Consider the following 16,258-nt stretch of genomic DNA (forward strand, 5'->3'; position numbering starts at 1 on the left):
CTGTGTCCTGTTGCATTAATTCTTCAGATATTAAAAGCAGGGAATGTGTCATATCAGTTATATCCATTACTTCTGTATTCTGAATCTTGTATTCGATGATGACACACACAAACCAGGATGAAGATGAGGGAGCTGACTTTGAGAGAAAAGCAAGTAATTTGGATGCTAAAAGAAAAGAGGAAGTCAGTTAGAGCTCTAGCAAAAACAAAGGGCATGGAGAAATCAAGAGTTTGGAAACCACCAGCGACACCAGCAACCAACAATGACCTGATCGGCTGAGAAAACAACAGTAGTTGATGACAGACAAATCATAAAAGCTGTGAAAAAGAATCCTAAAAGACATGTCTGTAAAGTCACCAACAACTTCCAGAAAGCTGGTTGTGATGCTCTGACAATCTACTGTCCTCAGGAGACTTTGACACAGAATTACAGATGCTACACAGCAAGATGCAAATCTCTGACCAGCACCAAAAATAGAAAGGCAAGATTAGAGTTTGCAAAAAAGTACAAAGGTGAGCCAGAAGAGTGTTTATGAACTGATGAGACAGAGAAGAACCTTTATCTAAGTGATGGGAAAGCAAAAATGTGGAGAAAAAAGGGAACTGCAATGATCCCAAGCATACAGCCTCATCTGTAAAGCATGGTGGAGGTGGTGTCGTGGCATGGGCATGCATGGCTGCCTCTGGAACAGGCCCTCTCAACTTTACTGATGACTTAATGTATGATGACAGTAGCAGAATGAATCTGGAAGGTTACAAAACCATCTACCAATATTCAAGAAAATGCCACCAGATTCATTGGGAAGTGCTTCATATTGCATCAGGATAATGACCCAAAACACCCTGCCAGTTCAGTCAAGGAATTTATAAGGGCAAAGAAATGGAAAGTCTTAGATTGCCCACGTCAATCTCCAGATTTAAATCTGATTGAACATGAATTTCACAGCTGGAGAGGAGAGTAAAGGCAGAAAACTCCCCAGAACAAGCAACCATTGGAATTGTCTGCATTAAAGGCTGGGAAAAGTATTTCAAAGGATGAGACCAAGAGTCTGGTGATGTCTACGGGTCACAGACTCACTGCTGTGATTGTGCGCAAGGGATCTGCAACTAAATAATAGCTTTTAATCTTTTATATCTGCCTTATGTTCAACTGTCCCAATACTTATGCTCACATCAATGAGTGGGATGAACTCTAAAAGTGCTGTTCTTTTTATTTGGTCAAACATGTATGTGTTGAACAGTGGGGATTTCTTTAAGACTGCAAGAGAAGCTCGGCTTCCCCTATAATGTCAAAAAATTAATGGTCAAACATGTACTATTGTGTTAACATTTTATTGATTAAAAATGCGTTAGAACACGTTCATCTCGAAGACGAGTTCGTTCAGAATCAGCTACATATAGCAGGTGACTCGATTTCCTTCTCATATATTCCCGTAGCGTCACAGTGTATTCCCTGCTGAAGCCTAGCGTCCATTGACTTCAATGGGGCTGCTTTGAACAGTTTTTTTCAGTGCTTCGAAACTAGACGGTCATTGGATAAATGCTGCGATTATGTTACGTCTCTGGGGGTGAATGGAGGAGTGGGCGGGGCTGGACTCCGGGCTTCTGCGTGATGATTCGAGGGTCTGTCGAAAGACTGCATCTCCTTTTGATTGACAGCGATTGTGTCCTATAAGAAGTCGCTGATGCTGAAGCTGTTCGAGCTCAGGCCCATAGCGGATTGACAAACTGCTGCAACCTATTTCTTGGTATTTGCTTGGCGAAATTGCTGGCCAATTTTCTTACTTGGTGTTCCTTAACCCACCAGTGTGGGCTGTCTCGTTTTTCTTTATGAAGCGAAACAAACTAAAAATACTCCACGAGTTTTGATCGTATAGATAAGAGCAAGGTATCATTTGAAACTGCAAAGTCTACTTTTATTTGTGTATAGTCATAATAACAAAACAATGTGCTTTTAAAAAACTAGAGAAAATAAACAGGGTGCGTTCTCTGCGGGCTCTGTCTCTGTCACATCTTCACAGACACGAAAATAAAACAACATGAATACAAAAACAAATATTCTATGTTAAAGTAATCCGTATGAAACCAATGCGATGTCAACTCATATCTAATGCTGTCAGCGTTATATAACTGAAAGATCTGCTGAGAGAAATAACCCAGAATTTCTAAATGTGTTGTTGTTTTTTCCCCTTCAGAGCACATAAACAATATACACTATGAAAATGCCAGGTGCAAAAGCTTGGAGACAGTATATATAGAAATTAAAACTTTTATTTAGCACACAAGTGATGATAAAGACATGTATCATGTTACAAACGACGCTGTTCTTCTGAACTTTCTATTCATCAAAAAAATAAAAAATTCTTAGCTCTTTTCAACATAATAATAAATGTTTTTTTTAGCAGCAAATCACAATATTAGAATGATTTCTGAATGATCATGTAACTGGAGTAATGATGCTAAAAAGTCAGCTTTGAAAGACAGTTTTGATTGATCCTAATAAAATGTTTAACTGCACTCACAAGTGAATCTCAAGTTATTTTGTGTGATAGCTAAATATATACTTAATAAACGTATACATTTATTTTATCCTCATATTCTTTCTTGTAACTCTTCCTCTCAGTCACATACTTGACTCATTATGAAGCTCATTATGCAGGCCTGTCTTCTCAGATGTGAATGTGAAGGTTGACGCCTTCTCGCATAGACCCTTTTTACTCAAAAAATCAATATATTGTTTTTTGTGAGCAAACAAACAAGATGATTTTCACATTATTTTGAAGCAAAATAATTTTTGCTGTTTACAGTGTTATTACACTTTAGCCGTTTATATATTTATAAGCAACTGGAAAAAAGCACAAATGTCAGGGCATGTCAAAACTTCTCCAGGCCCCCAAAACACCCTCAGACCCCAGAGGGTTAAAGACATGGAGTTGGACAGTGCAATGCCTCAGCTTTACAAACTGTTCTCATTAGTGGCAACAATTGGAGCTACATCTGCAGGTATAGAAAGGAGCTTCTCCTGTTTAAAGCGGCTCAAGTCCTACACCCGTAACACAATGGGCCAAGGCCGTTTAAGCAGCCTAGCTCTGCTGGTCATTGAGAGGACACTGGTCAAGTCACTGGAAAAGACGCCTAGTTGGTACGACAGGGTCACAGAGCATTTTCTAATTTACGTATAAATAAATGGACAATTTGTATGATGTAGGCCGAAAATGAGCTTCCCCTCTTTGAAAGACCAGCAGTGGTGTTGAAACGGCTAATAATAAAATGTGACATTCTGTAGTTTTGTCTCATATTCATCTTTTAATCATATTTGCAAATGTCTTGATTCCACAGCCAACAGAGCAATTTTGTCTTTACTGTTCCAATACTTATGGATGGCACTGTATTTACAGTTGGAAATTTACAGAATAACTTCATGGAACATGATCATTTCCTAATGATTTAATATCCTAATGATTTTTGGCTTAAAAGAAAAATCGATTATTTTGACCCATACAATGTATTGTTGGCTATTGATGCTACTTATGACTGGTTTTATGGTCCAGGATCACATATTTTTTTAGAACAGTTTAGGACTTTTTTCACTTGTAAACAGTGCTTGATCTGTGTGTATTTCTCTCCTGATTCAGACAATACATTTTCACTGGAAAAAGCAATATTATAGATGAAATACACTATTTTAAGTGGAAGCAACGGTTTGCAGTTAAAAACTTTGTATTGGTGGATTTGTTTATTACAAACATGCAACTTTTTACTTCACTGGAGTCATATGGATTGCTTGTGGATTATTGTCATGTTTTTATCAGCTGTCTTGACTCTCATACTGATGGCATCTATTCTCTGCAGAGAGGATCCATTGGTGAGGAAGATGAAGAAACATACTCATCTACATCCTGAATGGCCTAAGGGTGAGTACATTTTAGGTAAACTATTACTTTAAGAACTTCTTTTTCAAATACAATACAAATTAACTGACATTGTACATCACAGTTTTTCTGGCTCATCAGGTGTCCTGAAGTGGTCTACCTTGTAAACGCCTATATGTTGTGTGACTTTGCTGTCATAAAAATCGAAAATCTTGATTAGCATACACAAAACTGCTGTCATCAGCCTGAAGGTTCAAGCAATGGAGTCCTCCATTTTGTTTCAATGGAAGTCAAGATAATCAGTACACAGATTCTGCACCAGATGGCAGCACAGGCCAGTTCAAGATAATACATTCACTTTCTCACATCAAGCAACAGCTAAATTGCAGAATTCACACCCCAGTATGTTCACCAATATGACAAACATAAGGGGAAAACATCCTGTAAAAAATGCCCGTAGAGGATGTTTAAAACCTCCTGATTTAGAGACCACCTGTTACAGTAAACTTTCCGAGACAAACTTGTCCCATTTTACCAACAATACCTCAATAGCCTTTTTCTTAGTTTGACTTGGCAATGAGCTGTACCTAGAAATAAAGAGCGAAAGGACAAATAAGTTACAAATAAACAGCAAAGCCTGGTTGTAGATTATGCTAATGACCAAAAAACATACAAACATTTAAGTAATGTCTGTATAAATCCTAAACTATGACAGTTGTAGTTATCTGTTACCTGAGGGAGTTTATGACCAGCTCTTTCAATGTGCCTAAATTAAAGCTCATTCCTCCAAAGCCCATGAAGGCTTCGTAGAAATCGTGTGAAAGGGCAGTGGCCCCAAATAGAGCTGGATCATCCGAGCTGATCACTACAGGATGACCCTCTGCCATCAGCACTGCCGCTGGGTGGTCCCGCAAGTCTGAGACCAGTTTCAAAACCTGACAAAGAGTTAAAATCAGTATTTTCAAATAAGTGGCTATTCAGACAATGAAACATAAATATAGCAAAGACTGAAAAAAAAAACAGTGGAAAGCTGGAAATATGAAAATGATTTATTTTGAAGGCATAATGGGTAATGCTATACCTGATTTGAGATTGGACAGACTTCAATTGGTACATCCATCTTTCTAGACATCTCTTTAACTACAGGATGACGTGCCAAAGCAAAGCCATGACCTATTCGTGTGGTGTTGAATAGAAGAGCATCCATGAGGTTCTGATCCACATCTGTTCCCTGTGAATCTGTGTGGGAAAAGCGAATAACGTTACAAGATGTTACTATAGCAACTATAAAAAAAAGAACAAGCACTCAATCTTTTTAAGCCTAAAGGATGACTTTGAGTTACGCTGCTTTATACTAGATGAAAGAACCAAGATGTCAAAAGAAACCTGTCTCTCCTGCATGGAAAAAGTAGGGCAGGTTAACGCCCCTGTCTTCAGGTAGACTCAAAGCATCCTTGAAGTACCACAGAGGTCTTCCAAGGTCTTCTCGTCCTACCTGGAGTTATAAAAGCAAATGTTTTCTTCAAAGTTTATTCACGAATTGTATTTCAGCAATATGCTCATCATATACTCACAAAGTCAAAGCCTGCCATAATATCTGGAAAGTTCCCGTGTAGTGTCATTGCTTCCTCTACTGTCTTCACCGCCTCAGTTGCATTTATACCCCTAAGAGCAACAGGAAATGATTTCTGTCAATTCAAATTTTCTTTAAATCAAACTAATATTTCAAACAAATGCTGTTCTTTTTAAATTGTATATTTATCAGAGAACCCTGAAAAAAAGGATCACAAAAAAAAGGTTTCCACAAAAAAATATGAAGCAGCACAACTGTTTTCAACATTGATAATTATAAGAAATGTATCATGAGCAGCAAATCAGCAAATTAGAATGATTTCTGATGGATCATGTGACACTGAACACTGGAGTAATGATGCTGAACATTCATCATTGCTATCACAATAAAAATTTACAATGTTTCTTTCACCTGTGGATGGTAAAAATCACCCGAGCCCCTAAGAAGTCTGGGTAGTTTGCAGTAAATCTTCTCACAACATCCTGGCAGGCCCTCATACTCCAGTCCTTATTATTTAGTCTGCCATCAAGTTCATATGTCTTGAAAATGAGCACATTATTAGTATTTATTTACGGTACACACAATTTTAAATTGATTTTCTTTATTTTTTAAGGAGAAATTCCTCCATACCGCTGGCAGCAGCGCCCTGATTTCTACATACATGATGTTGTCCTCATAAAACTGTCTGAGACCTTCATAGAGGTAGTCTTTGAACACAGGTGCATAGGTGACCAGCCCATAGGCCACTAAGAAAGCCTGCTCAAATCTCTTCCACACAGTATCTTGGCTAGGATAGGCTCTGTCTGGGTCCTCGGTGAAGAGCGTGAGATTTCGAATGAAACTGTGGATACAAATGCACATTTGAGACAAACATCCCTCACCTATAGTCTCAGATTCACTGTTTTATTTCAGGCTATACCTGTTGTCCAAATCAGTGCTGTTTTTAATCTTCTCCCTGATGGATCTGAGCAAAGTCCATGAGGAGCAGCGTGGACGAGATGCAGGCTGTCCAGAGGAGAAGATAAACTGCACGGTCTGCTCATCTGTGAAACACACGTAGCAGTTCTCTCTGTAGGTCACGTTCTTCACCAGCCAATCCACACTTACCATAGCAAAATCATGAACATGCAGGGCCGCACCTGGACAAAAGATAGATCAGATAAATCATCATAGTTAAGCCTAGGTGGAGTTTAAATTGTTCATACTTTGTCTTTCTATATTTATATATTGAATCGTTCAAAAGTTAATGTTTTTAAAAGATGCTTCTTATGCTCACCAGGGCTGCATTTATTTAATCAAAAATACAGTAAAAAAAAAAAGAAAAACAGTAATATAAATAACCGTCTCATTTCTTTTTTTTTTTTTTGATACTTTGATGAATAGAAAGTTCAAAAGAACAGCATTTATTTGAAATAGAATCTTGTAACATTGTAAATGTCTTCATTGTCACTTTTGACCTATTTAAATAAATGAAAAGTATTAATTTCTTTAAAAAATAAATTAACAAAAATTGTACTGTCCCCAAACTTTTGAACGGTAGTGCATATATATTAAATAAAACACACAGACATATATACACTCACCTAAAGGATTATTAGGAACACCATACTAATACTGTGTTTGACCCCCTTTCGCCTTCAGAACTGCCTTAATTCTACGTGGCATTGATTCAGCAAGGTGCTGAAAGCATTCTTTAGAAATGTTGGCCCATATTGATAGGATAGCATCTTGCAGTTGATGGAGATTTGTGGGATGCACATCCAGGGCACGAAGCTCCCGTTCCACCACATCCCAAAGATGCTCTATTGGGTTGAGATCTGGTGACTGTGGGGGCCATTTTAGTACAGTGAACTCATTGTCATGTTCAAGAAACCAGTTTGAAATGATTCGAGCTTTGTGACATGGTGCATTATCCTGCTGGAAGTAGCCATCAGAGGATGGGTACATGGTGGTCATAAAGGGATGGACATGGTCAGAAACAATGCTCAGGTAGATGTTTTTCCCTTTTCACACCATTCTTTGTAAACCCTTGAAATGGTTGTGCGTGAAAATCCCAGTAACTGAGCAGATTGTGAAATACTCAGACCGGCCCGTCTGGCACCAACAACCATGCCACGCTCAAAATTGCTTAAATCACCTTTCTTTCCCATTCTGACATTCAGTTTGGAGTTCAGGAGATTGTCTTGACCAGGACCACACCCCTAAATGCATTGAAGCAACTGCCATGTGATTGGTTGATTAGATAATTGCATTAATGAGAAATTGAACAGGTGTTCCTAACAATCCTTTAGGTGAGTGTATATATATATTATATATATATACACATACATAGAGAGAGAGAGAGAGAGTCTATTTCTGATTATTATCATTCAATCAAATCACTAACTACACAATAACTCTGCATTATTACCTTTAGGCATCTTCTGAAGCAAACTAAAGACAGGACTTTGATCGATGAGGTGCTTCGCCTTGAAGAAATGCATGGACGGTGGGAACTGTCTTGCTTCCATATCATGCTGCTTCAGTTTCTGAAGCTTTCCGTCAAGCAGTTTCTCTCTCTCGTTCAGTGTTATGTTGCCTCCTGTCCGTCTAGACTCCTCCAGCCTTATCAGAGCATCCCGCTTCCTAGGATCTGGTCCACAGTTACATGATGCACACCACAGAAACAGCATCCACATCCTCATCAGGTCTCTTAGTGTCACTGCGTGCATGGCTGGGATGCAATTCAACCACAGATCTCTGTGCTATTGGTGAAAAGTAATAAACAAGTAGCTGGTTAATTATTTAAAGGTGCACAAAGTGATTTTTTTTTTGTTTATTCTCCAATGATTGATATGATGGTCTTGTATTTAATACTAAAAGCTGATGCAGTAAAAGTCAAGTAGAAGTAAATGTTTTCAGTTACTGTGTCCATTCGTGTCAGTCGATTATATTTTGTTGAATTTAAAAAACAAAACAAAAAAATATATTTATTATTATTTGCATTGGTCTCCCCAATAATTAATTTGTAAAATATGTTTGTTTTTTTTTTGTTAAAATAAAGTGATAGTATATAGCAAGTCATGTCCACTCATACGTAGAAAAATCAATTGTAACATTAAATTTTTGCTTTCAAACACTCACACAAACAAAGAAAAAAATACTCAGAACATATTAGTCAGCTGTTTAGTGGCAGACAGAATGTACTAACAGTGTTGAAACTGCAGAAAATGGGATTTGGTCGCTACTTGCACTTCTTTTTTGACTCTCAGCAACAGATTTACATTGAAACCAGTTTCAACCTTCAACCACCAGTTTCAACCACCAGCTGCCAGCTGTTGGAAACGGTTTACTTCTATAAGCAAAATATAAACTAAAACAGCATATAAATTAAATCTATCAATCCTGCTAAAACAATATAACCCACATGACAAGCGGCCTGTTACTCCACCTATTATCGGTCAGGATTTTGCTGTCTAGCTGCTGTCACAGTCACATGTTTTCTTTATAATGCTGATATAGATCAAAAACGTCCTGACATGCCTTTCGAATTTCGATTGATTTAATTGCGAATGGACTTAATTGTCAATATAAATAGTTTTTCACCAAGCACATATTACATCGCGTTGTTATAAAGACCAATAAACGTATAGAAAATAAATACCTTCCGACACAAAGTGAACATGTCTTACCTGGCAAATGAGTCCGCCGTCTCTCTACAACAACCTTAGGCAATAAAAAGATGCAAGCTTCTGCTCCACTACTGACTTCCACAACAAAAAGTGACGTCATGTATTTCCTTGGAGCTCATTGGCTCCGCTCTGCGCCAGTGCGCGTGGACATAAGACACGCGGAGGACAAAGACTTGTCAGAGTATTCAAACACTAGAGTATATTAAATTAATTTCGGCCTTGTTTTTTGAAGTTTAAAAGTCCATAAGGCATCAGGTGATGACTACGAAAGCGATATCTTTCACTATTGCCATCTCCAGTGAGGTCTCTCAGGCGTTTGAACCCTGACTGAAATCTTTGAGACTTTCTGTGAGTAACGTTACACTAATGTTAGTTCAAGTAACGGAATATCACGGTTATCTATAATATATACAGTATATGTATAATGGCCATTCCTATGGAGCGATTTTTGTGCCAATATTTATCAAACAAATCCAGTGTTTTGCAAATAAACACAATCTGCTTTGCAAAGAAAAACTCAATTTTCAAACAAACGCAAAGTGATTTTCAAATACAAAACTCTTTGAGAGAAAATGCAGAGGTATGGACAAATATATGTATTGTGTGTTACAACTGTGAGACTCATTTGCCTTTTTATGAGGAAACTTGGCTTGATTTTCTCACAAATGTGACAGGCTGATTTTCTCACACGAGTGCGGGCAGATTTTCTCACATGTGCAATTGAGCAACTTTCTTTTCCAAAACAGCAGATGGCGCTGTTGGTCAATTTCCGCTAGTCTACCGAGACCTGAAACACCTCTTTACCTTTTCAGATCAATATGAGTGGGGAACAGGTGAGTTTCTGTCTTAATAGATCTATAATTAACCATTTAGATTTTCACAAAGCGACCCTACTACAGTGTCAGTGAAATTCACAACAAGTGCTGTAACGTTGTTAACATGATTGATTAGTTAAAAAATCAGAGCTGACCTGGATAAACATTTAACTAGGCTGTCTTTCCCTATAAAAACTGATCTATTCTCCGTACCTCTTATCCTCTGTTCATACCTGCAAACTTGTCGCTTTTCGGCGACAATCGCCGCTTTTATTGTCAATTGGGTCATTCACGTGAATCGTGTAGAACCGGAGAGTTTTTTTTTGGGTGGGGGGGGGGGGTCTTGCGTTAATTGACATCTGGGCCGATCGGAATCTCTACTGAGCTCGCGCCTGTCAAGAGAGGGAGGGCTTGCGTGCCATGTAGGCCATTATTGGACAATTCTTATAAATGACATTTTTTCTGGACTAATCGGAATCTCAGCGCTTGGTTCAGGATCTTGAAACACACTGCCATCTGTGTTCGCGCCTGTCAAGAGACACCTGACCTAATGTGGAAACTGATGGAAATTGAATTCAAGGTAAATCAGTCTTTTTGGAGCGAAACAACAGATATTTGTTTGCTTAAGTCAAATAATGTCAGCTAAGTTAGCGTTTTTTTTTCATACAGTTAGCCTATACTTCGAGCAAAATGCTTAATAGCAAGCAATACAAACGGATCCAATGCTGGAATTTCCGTTAGCAAGATAGCAAATTTTCTAGCCATCTAACATTGTTAGCTAGTTGTAATGTTAATTCCTGCATTGTCTGACCGTCTTGCTAACTAAAGTTAACCATTTAGCTTGCTACGTAAGTATATAGTATTTCAGATAGCCAACTTAGGTTGCAACCTTATCATTAGCCGCTAACTTAAGCCAGGTGCTCTGCCCTGAGTTCTGGCTACTACTCCAATTCTGAGCTACCCTGGTTAACGACACGTTATGGAGGTTGTCGTGTGCGCAGCAGTCATTCAAGTCAGCTGGATGTAGCCCTACTTTTAAAGCGTTTTTGATGTGTTGATGTGGGTAGATGTGACTGTTTAGACAACAGCTGATGCGAGAGTAATACAGTGTAACAAAGCAATTTGACGTCTTGTTGCATTGGATGCGCCGCCTTACTTGTAAACAATGTCTATTTAGAATCTGGCGAACGTGCAAGGCTAATGCGTTCACAGTGTCGGCGTCGCCCATTCTGCACCCCCCCCCCCAAACACTGTCACCCTTTTTTCTCTGAGTTTGCAGGTCTGTCTGTTGGATCGCGGGATATAGAATATACATATATATTGATACAATTGTTCAACATTCAAAACGATGCAAATGTATAATAGATAGCAACAATATTGTGTACCAAAAATGAAAGCTTAGACAATTTAATTTAGTATCAGATATAGTAATATCACCCAAGAGGTCATTATTTATTAAGAAAAAAATGAAAACAAATCACATTATTTAGTGCAATATCTAAAACTTTTTTTTTTAAATGATGTAACTGCAATCATTTGTCTAAAATAATTACGTATTTTTTTAGCTTAGCAAAATTATGAATATTTATTTTCTGGTGTCACTCTTGTCCTGTCAATTGGGGAGAAGGATCGAGTGATAGGATCACGCTGATATAATATAAATTCAGCATTTTAATAAACAGTGGTTTAATAAACAGCGTGCTACACGGGTGAAGACACACTCTGGACAGCGAGGACTCTTCTAGGAGTGACTCAGATGACCAACGTTTGCATTTTAAAGAGCCACTAATATAATTCCTGACGGTAGCCTTTTATTCTTAAATTCACGAGTTAAAATTTTGCTCGGCCATATATAAAAAGCTACATCATTTTATTTGAATTTCTCCAAACAGGCTATTGTCAGACTAAAATCTGCTGGTATATTGGTTGAAATAGGAAATATCTCCTTACAGGCCACTTTTAGTTTTAAATGTTGTACAAGGCATGTATATTACTCTACTATATTAACATAAATATGATAAACTGTGATATCCCTTATGAAAATTAAAGTTGTTTTTACTATTGTAAAAGTGTGGTAACCATGTTTTTTTTGCAGGTTACCATTTCAATATAGGCAGCTTTACTACAAATACCATGGTATTTATTTAGTAAAACCATGGCTAATTTTCATAAGGGATATTAATGTTTAGATTATTTTTACATTTACAGTAGCTGAATTACAATAAAGCTCACCTGAACTTAAACTAGTTTGATTATAGTAGCCTATTTGTATAATTAGATTAGCCTACTCCTCTCAGTAGGTTGTCTATGTGTAGTTTTATACTTGTTTAAACTTCTACTGCAGAGGTAGCCTATAGCATTTCTCTCCACTGTAGGCTATGTTTCAACATATATACGTAGAAGACAATAAATCTTACTTGACCTAACGTAAAAATAAAATTCAAAATGCTTTCATTTTTGGTACACAATATTGTCGCTATCCACTATACATTTGCATTTTAGTATTACAATATATTGTGACACGATATATTGTTATACCCCTGCATTGTTTTGAATGTTGAACAATTATATCAATATATATGTATATTCTATATCCCGCGATCCAACAGAGGATAAGAGGTACGGAGAATAGATCAGTTTTTATAGGGAAAGACAGCCTAGTTAAATGTTTATCCATGTCACCTCTGATTTTTGAACTAATCAATCATGTTAACAACGTTACAGCACTTGTTGTGAATTTCACTGACACTGTAGTAGGGTCGCTTTGTGAAAATCTAAATGGTTAATTATAGATCTAGTAAGACAGAAACTCGCCTGTTCCCCACTCATATTGGTCTGAAAAGGTAAAGAGGTGTTTCAGGTCTCGGGAGACTAGCGGAAATTGACCAACAGCGCCATCTGCTGTTTTGGGAAAGAAAGTTGCTCAATTGCACATGTGAGAAAATCTGCCCGCACTCGTGTGAGAAAATCAAGCCAAGTTTCCTCATAAAAAGGCAAATGAGTCTCACAGTTGTAACACACAATACATATATTTGTCCATACCTCTGCATTTTCTCTCAAAGAGTTTTGTATTTGAAAATCACTTTGCGTTTGTTTGAAAGTCGAGTTTTTCTTTGCAAAGCAGATTGTTTATTTGCAAAACACTGGATTTGTTTGATAAATATTGGCACAAAAGTCGCTCCATACATTCCTGCTAACGTGTAGTTTAAAATGTAACCCAGCTTAGTACCAAGTCATTAGTGCAAAATGCATCTAACAGTTATCAAAAAAGTTACCATGGTTTTTCAGGCATTTACTCTACCGTTGTATTCTTAAAAGTACTTTGGAATAACGTTACCATTATGTAAACGCCATGTTATAATCAAAGTAAAATGTCACTGTCCTCACCTTTAGTAGTGCATTGTATTTTTATGAGGGTAAATTAACAGAAAATTGAGAGCAACATCTAATGAAACGTAATTTATTCTAAGAAATGTACAGTATAGAAAATACTTCGGTCCATTTCCAAAATAATTTGTCAGTCAGGTAAGAACTTGTGAGCTTCACATAATGAATGTTACAGGTGTCGTTTTGGATGCCATCTTCGCTACTGAGGTAAAGTGAACCGTTTCAAAACAAACATAACACATTTATATTAAAAATGACATTTACAAAACATAAGAGCAAATAAATATGATTCACATTTAACCAACTAGTACAAACAATAAATGACAGCAGAGATGTGGAAGGATGGATTTCAAGAGATACAGTTCCGTTACCCAATACCCACCAATAGGTGAAAGAAAATAAAATAAAAACATCTGCACATAGCAAAATCCACACATTCTTGTAGTCCATTACAGCTAAATCCTCCCATTACATATTAACAGTGGAGAAAGGACAGTCCTCTGACAGACTGCTAAAGTGATACATCTTCACTTATGAGCAAAGACAGGTACAAAATGGTGGACAATGTCCATGTCATCTCACAGCTGCTAATATTTCCATATCCCTAGTTCATAAAATACATAAACAGTTCACGTCCACAAAAATATTACTGTCTGACATTTTGCACCATCACAGGTTTCTGGGACAAATGATCTCAAGTGTACCACAAAAATCACTGTCAAATCCTTCGCACAAATGTGTACAACCTCCTTTCCACTTCAGCATGGATTCCACAAAATGAGGGCAAAACTTTCTAGGATGCTGCCTTCATTTCACTTATGGGTGTAAACACCAACATTCAAAAAGTGGAATGCAAATGTTTTAAATCATGTTCAAACTTGGTAATGATAAATTAATAATTACCGTTTGGTTTTGCAAGTGAACATATTAAGGCTATATATAGTGTTGATGTATGGATCAAGCTGTAAATCATAAAAAAGGATATTTAAGTGTACAAAAAAAAAAAAAAATCTCCACATGCGTTTATGAAGGGAATGGAGAATGTGCCACATTCTGGCATTATGAGGTAGATATTCTTGCTGCCATATTCTCACAAATTGCTGTTTCTTTTCAATGGTTTGTCAACAAGAACTGAGTAAAATAGTAATTCAGACAGACCAAGAGAACAATAAAAAAGCAGATATTCAAACCAATTCATTTACTGCAGGACAACAATAGTAGTAACAGGAAATAAAATGAACAAAAACATTCTAGTTCATTTTCCGATCAACCTTTCTCCCCCCAATAAAAAGGACAAAAAGCATTTAAAACTAATTCAAAGAACACCTGTGTCTGTACTGAAGATCACAGATGAATTGAAGTTAATCACAGTTCCAGTGAAATTTCATTGCAATTTTTTTTTCCAATGAATATTCTATTGACAATACCCGTATTAAAACCACTACACCCTGAGGACACAATCAGTACATTGAATTAAAAGAGGATGCATTCATGTCATATGAGCACATCGACATTTCTCCTATTTGATAAAAGGAGCTACAGTGGTACTTTTACAAGTTTTAAGGCTGATATATATTCTCTCATTAATGCATTTTTAGTATTGCGACTCCAGCTGGTTGTCAGTTGTGACAAATTCAATTTACATTCCAATAATGTGAAAAAAACATTAAGATTGACGACCAGTGATTAATGATATCAGGGGAAGACAATAAACCAGCCTTCAAGGAATCCCAAAAGCCATGGATTAATAGAAAACTGTCTAGATATTCAGAGGTGAAAGATGACTACCTCGGTATCTGAAATCTGATTCAATCTGTGCGCGCACAAACTAGCAGGACACATCAATATGGAACAAGACAATGCATCAGAGATAGAGACAACTTGAGTGAAAAGTTAGAATTTAGTCCCGTACAAAGGAGCACACATCTAATTTATGTCCAAGGCCACTAATTCCAGTATGAAAGACTATTCCTAGGGCATAACAAATACAGCAGCCAAGTTCTCTGCCAGTCTAAGAAAAAAAGACAATCTTCAAACTGAAGTGGCATTAAAAGAATGCACATCACCAAAAATAAAGTGGATGCTGTGTTTTAGTTGAGATGAACATCACCTCATTAAAACACCCCAGGTGAGGTGTTTTTCCCAGTGGAGCACAAGATCCATCTTTTATTCCTTAAGTTGAATTACTACTATATCTAAAATCTTTCACAGAACATTCAAGTACATGAAGGCAACCGGGTCTAGTTTGTCCACAGAGCTTGAAAAAAGCTCCAGTAGGCCCAGTACCTTATTTACTACACCTGAGTTTAACTTTAAACCAGAACATGAACTGGTAAATCATATCTTTCTCTTCTCATCGACTGCAAAAAAAGTAGTTTATTTACTTCCCAAGTAACAGCCAATCCAAAGGAAATTGGAGATGTAGTTCCTTTGTAGGGAATGAGGCCAAAGAGACATTCCAGGCTGAAAAGAGAAGCTGCAGACCAGTATTATGGAGTTCAAACAGTATTTGCGCAATAAACAGGACTGACGATTCACAGCTCTTCCTTGGTCAATGATCCCAACTCTTGGTACTGTGAGTTGTTCCTTTTCCTCCTCACTGCAAAGGAGTGCCTAATCCAGACGAGGATGGGTTATCACGATTTCAAAAACATCTTCTAGGTGGGTAGTGGAGCATGCCTGAGTATCAGGACTTCAAATGATAAAATAACTTGCCTAGATCAGCAAATGATCATATCTTCCTAATTTTTGTTGTTGTCTCAATTTTCCTGTATAATTCAGGATGTAACAGTGTTGTAAAAGATATACATTTTCCTTGATTTTCCAATGAAATCCTACTTTTCATACTCCTTGTTTATTACCTGGACCATTGGGAGATGCTGTACCCAACATCTGGTGCCTATCAGACAAGAAAAAGGGTTACTAAAGGTAAGGAAAATTG

The 16,258-nt window shown here is 37.3% G+C and overlaps 2 protein-coding genes across 2 annotated transcripts in view; both read right to left on the reverse strand.

Annotated features, from left to right (window-relative positions):
- Positions 1–1,896: 1,896 nt before the first annotated feature.
- Positions 1,897–9,219, reverse strand: LOC306866278 (adenosine deaminase 2-A). Its single transcript, XM_079411371.1, has 10 exons — positions 9,116–9,219; positions 7,855–8,188; positions 6,364–6,583; positions 6,075–6,285; positions 5,856–5,983; positions 5,446–5,536; positions 5,258–5,366; positions 4,953–5,110; positions 4,604–4,806; positions 1,897–4,458 (listed from the first exon to the last, which is right to left on the reverse strand). Exons 2-10 carry the CDS (start codon positions 8,153–8,155, stop codon positions 4,368–4,370), a joined length of 1,512 nt encoding a protein of 503 aa, XP_079267497.1. The 5' UTR covers positions 8,156–8,188; positions 9,116–9,219; the 3' UTR covers positions 1,897–4,367.
- A 3,826-nt stretch (positions 9,220–13,045) lies between these two features.
- LOC306866731 (uncharacterized protein) overlaps positions 13,046–16,258 on the reverse strand; it is a 32,601-nt gene continuing 29,388 nt past the window's right edge. Inside the window, exon 18 of the mRNA XM_079412034.1 lies at positions 13,046–16,216. Coding sequence (XP_079268160.1) covers positions 16,159–16,216 — 58 coding nt within the window. The 3' untranslated portion in view covers positions 13,046–16,158. The remainder of the gene's footprint in view (positions 16,217–16,258) is intronic.

Source organism: Barbus barbus (genome assembly GCF_936440315.1).
Source record: "Barbus barbus genome assembly, chromosome: 48".
NCBI classification, from domain to species: domain Eukaryota; kingdom Metazoa; phylum Chordata; class Actinopteri; order Cypriniformes; family Cyprinidae; genus Barbus; species Barbus barbus.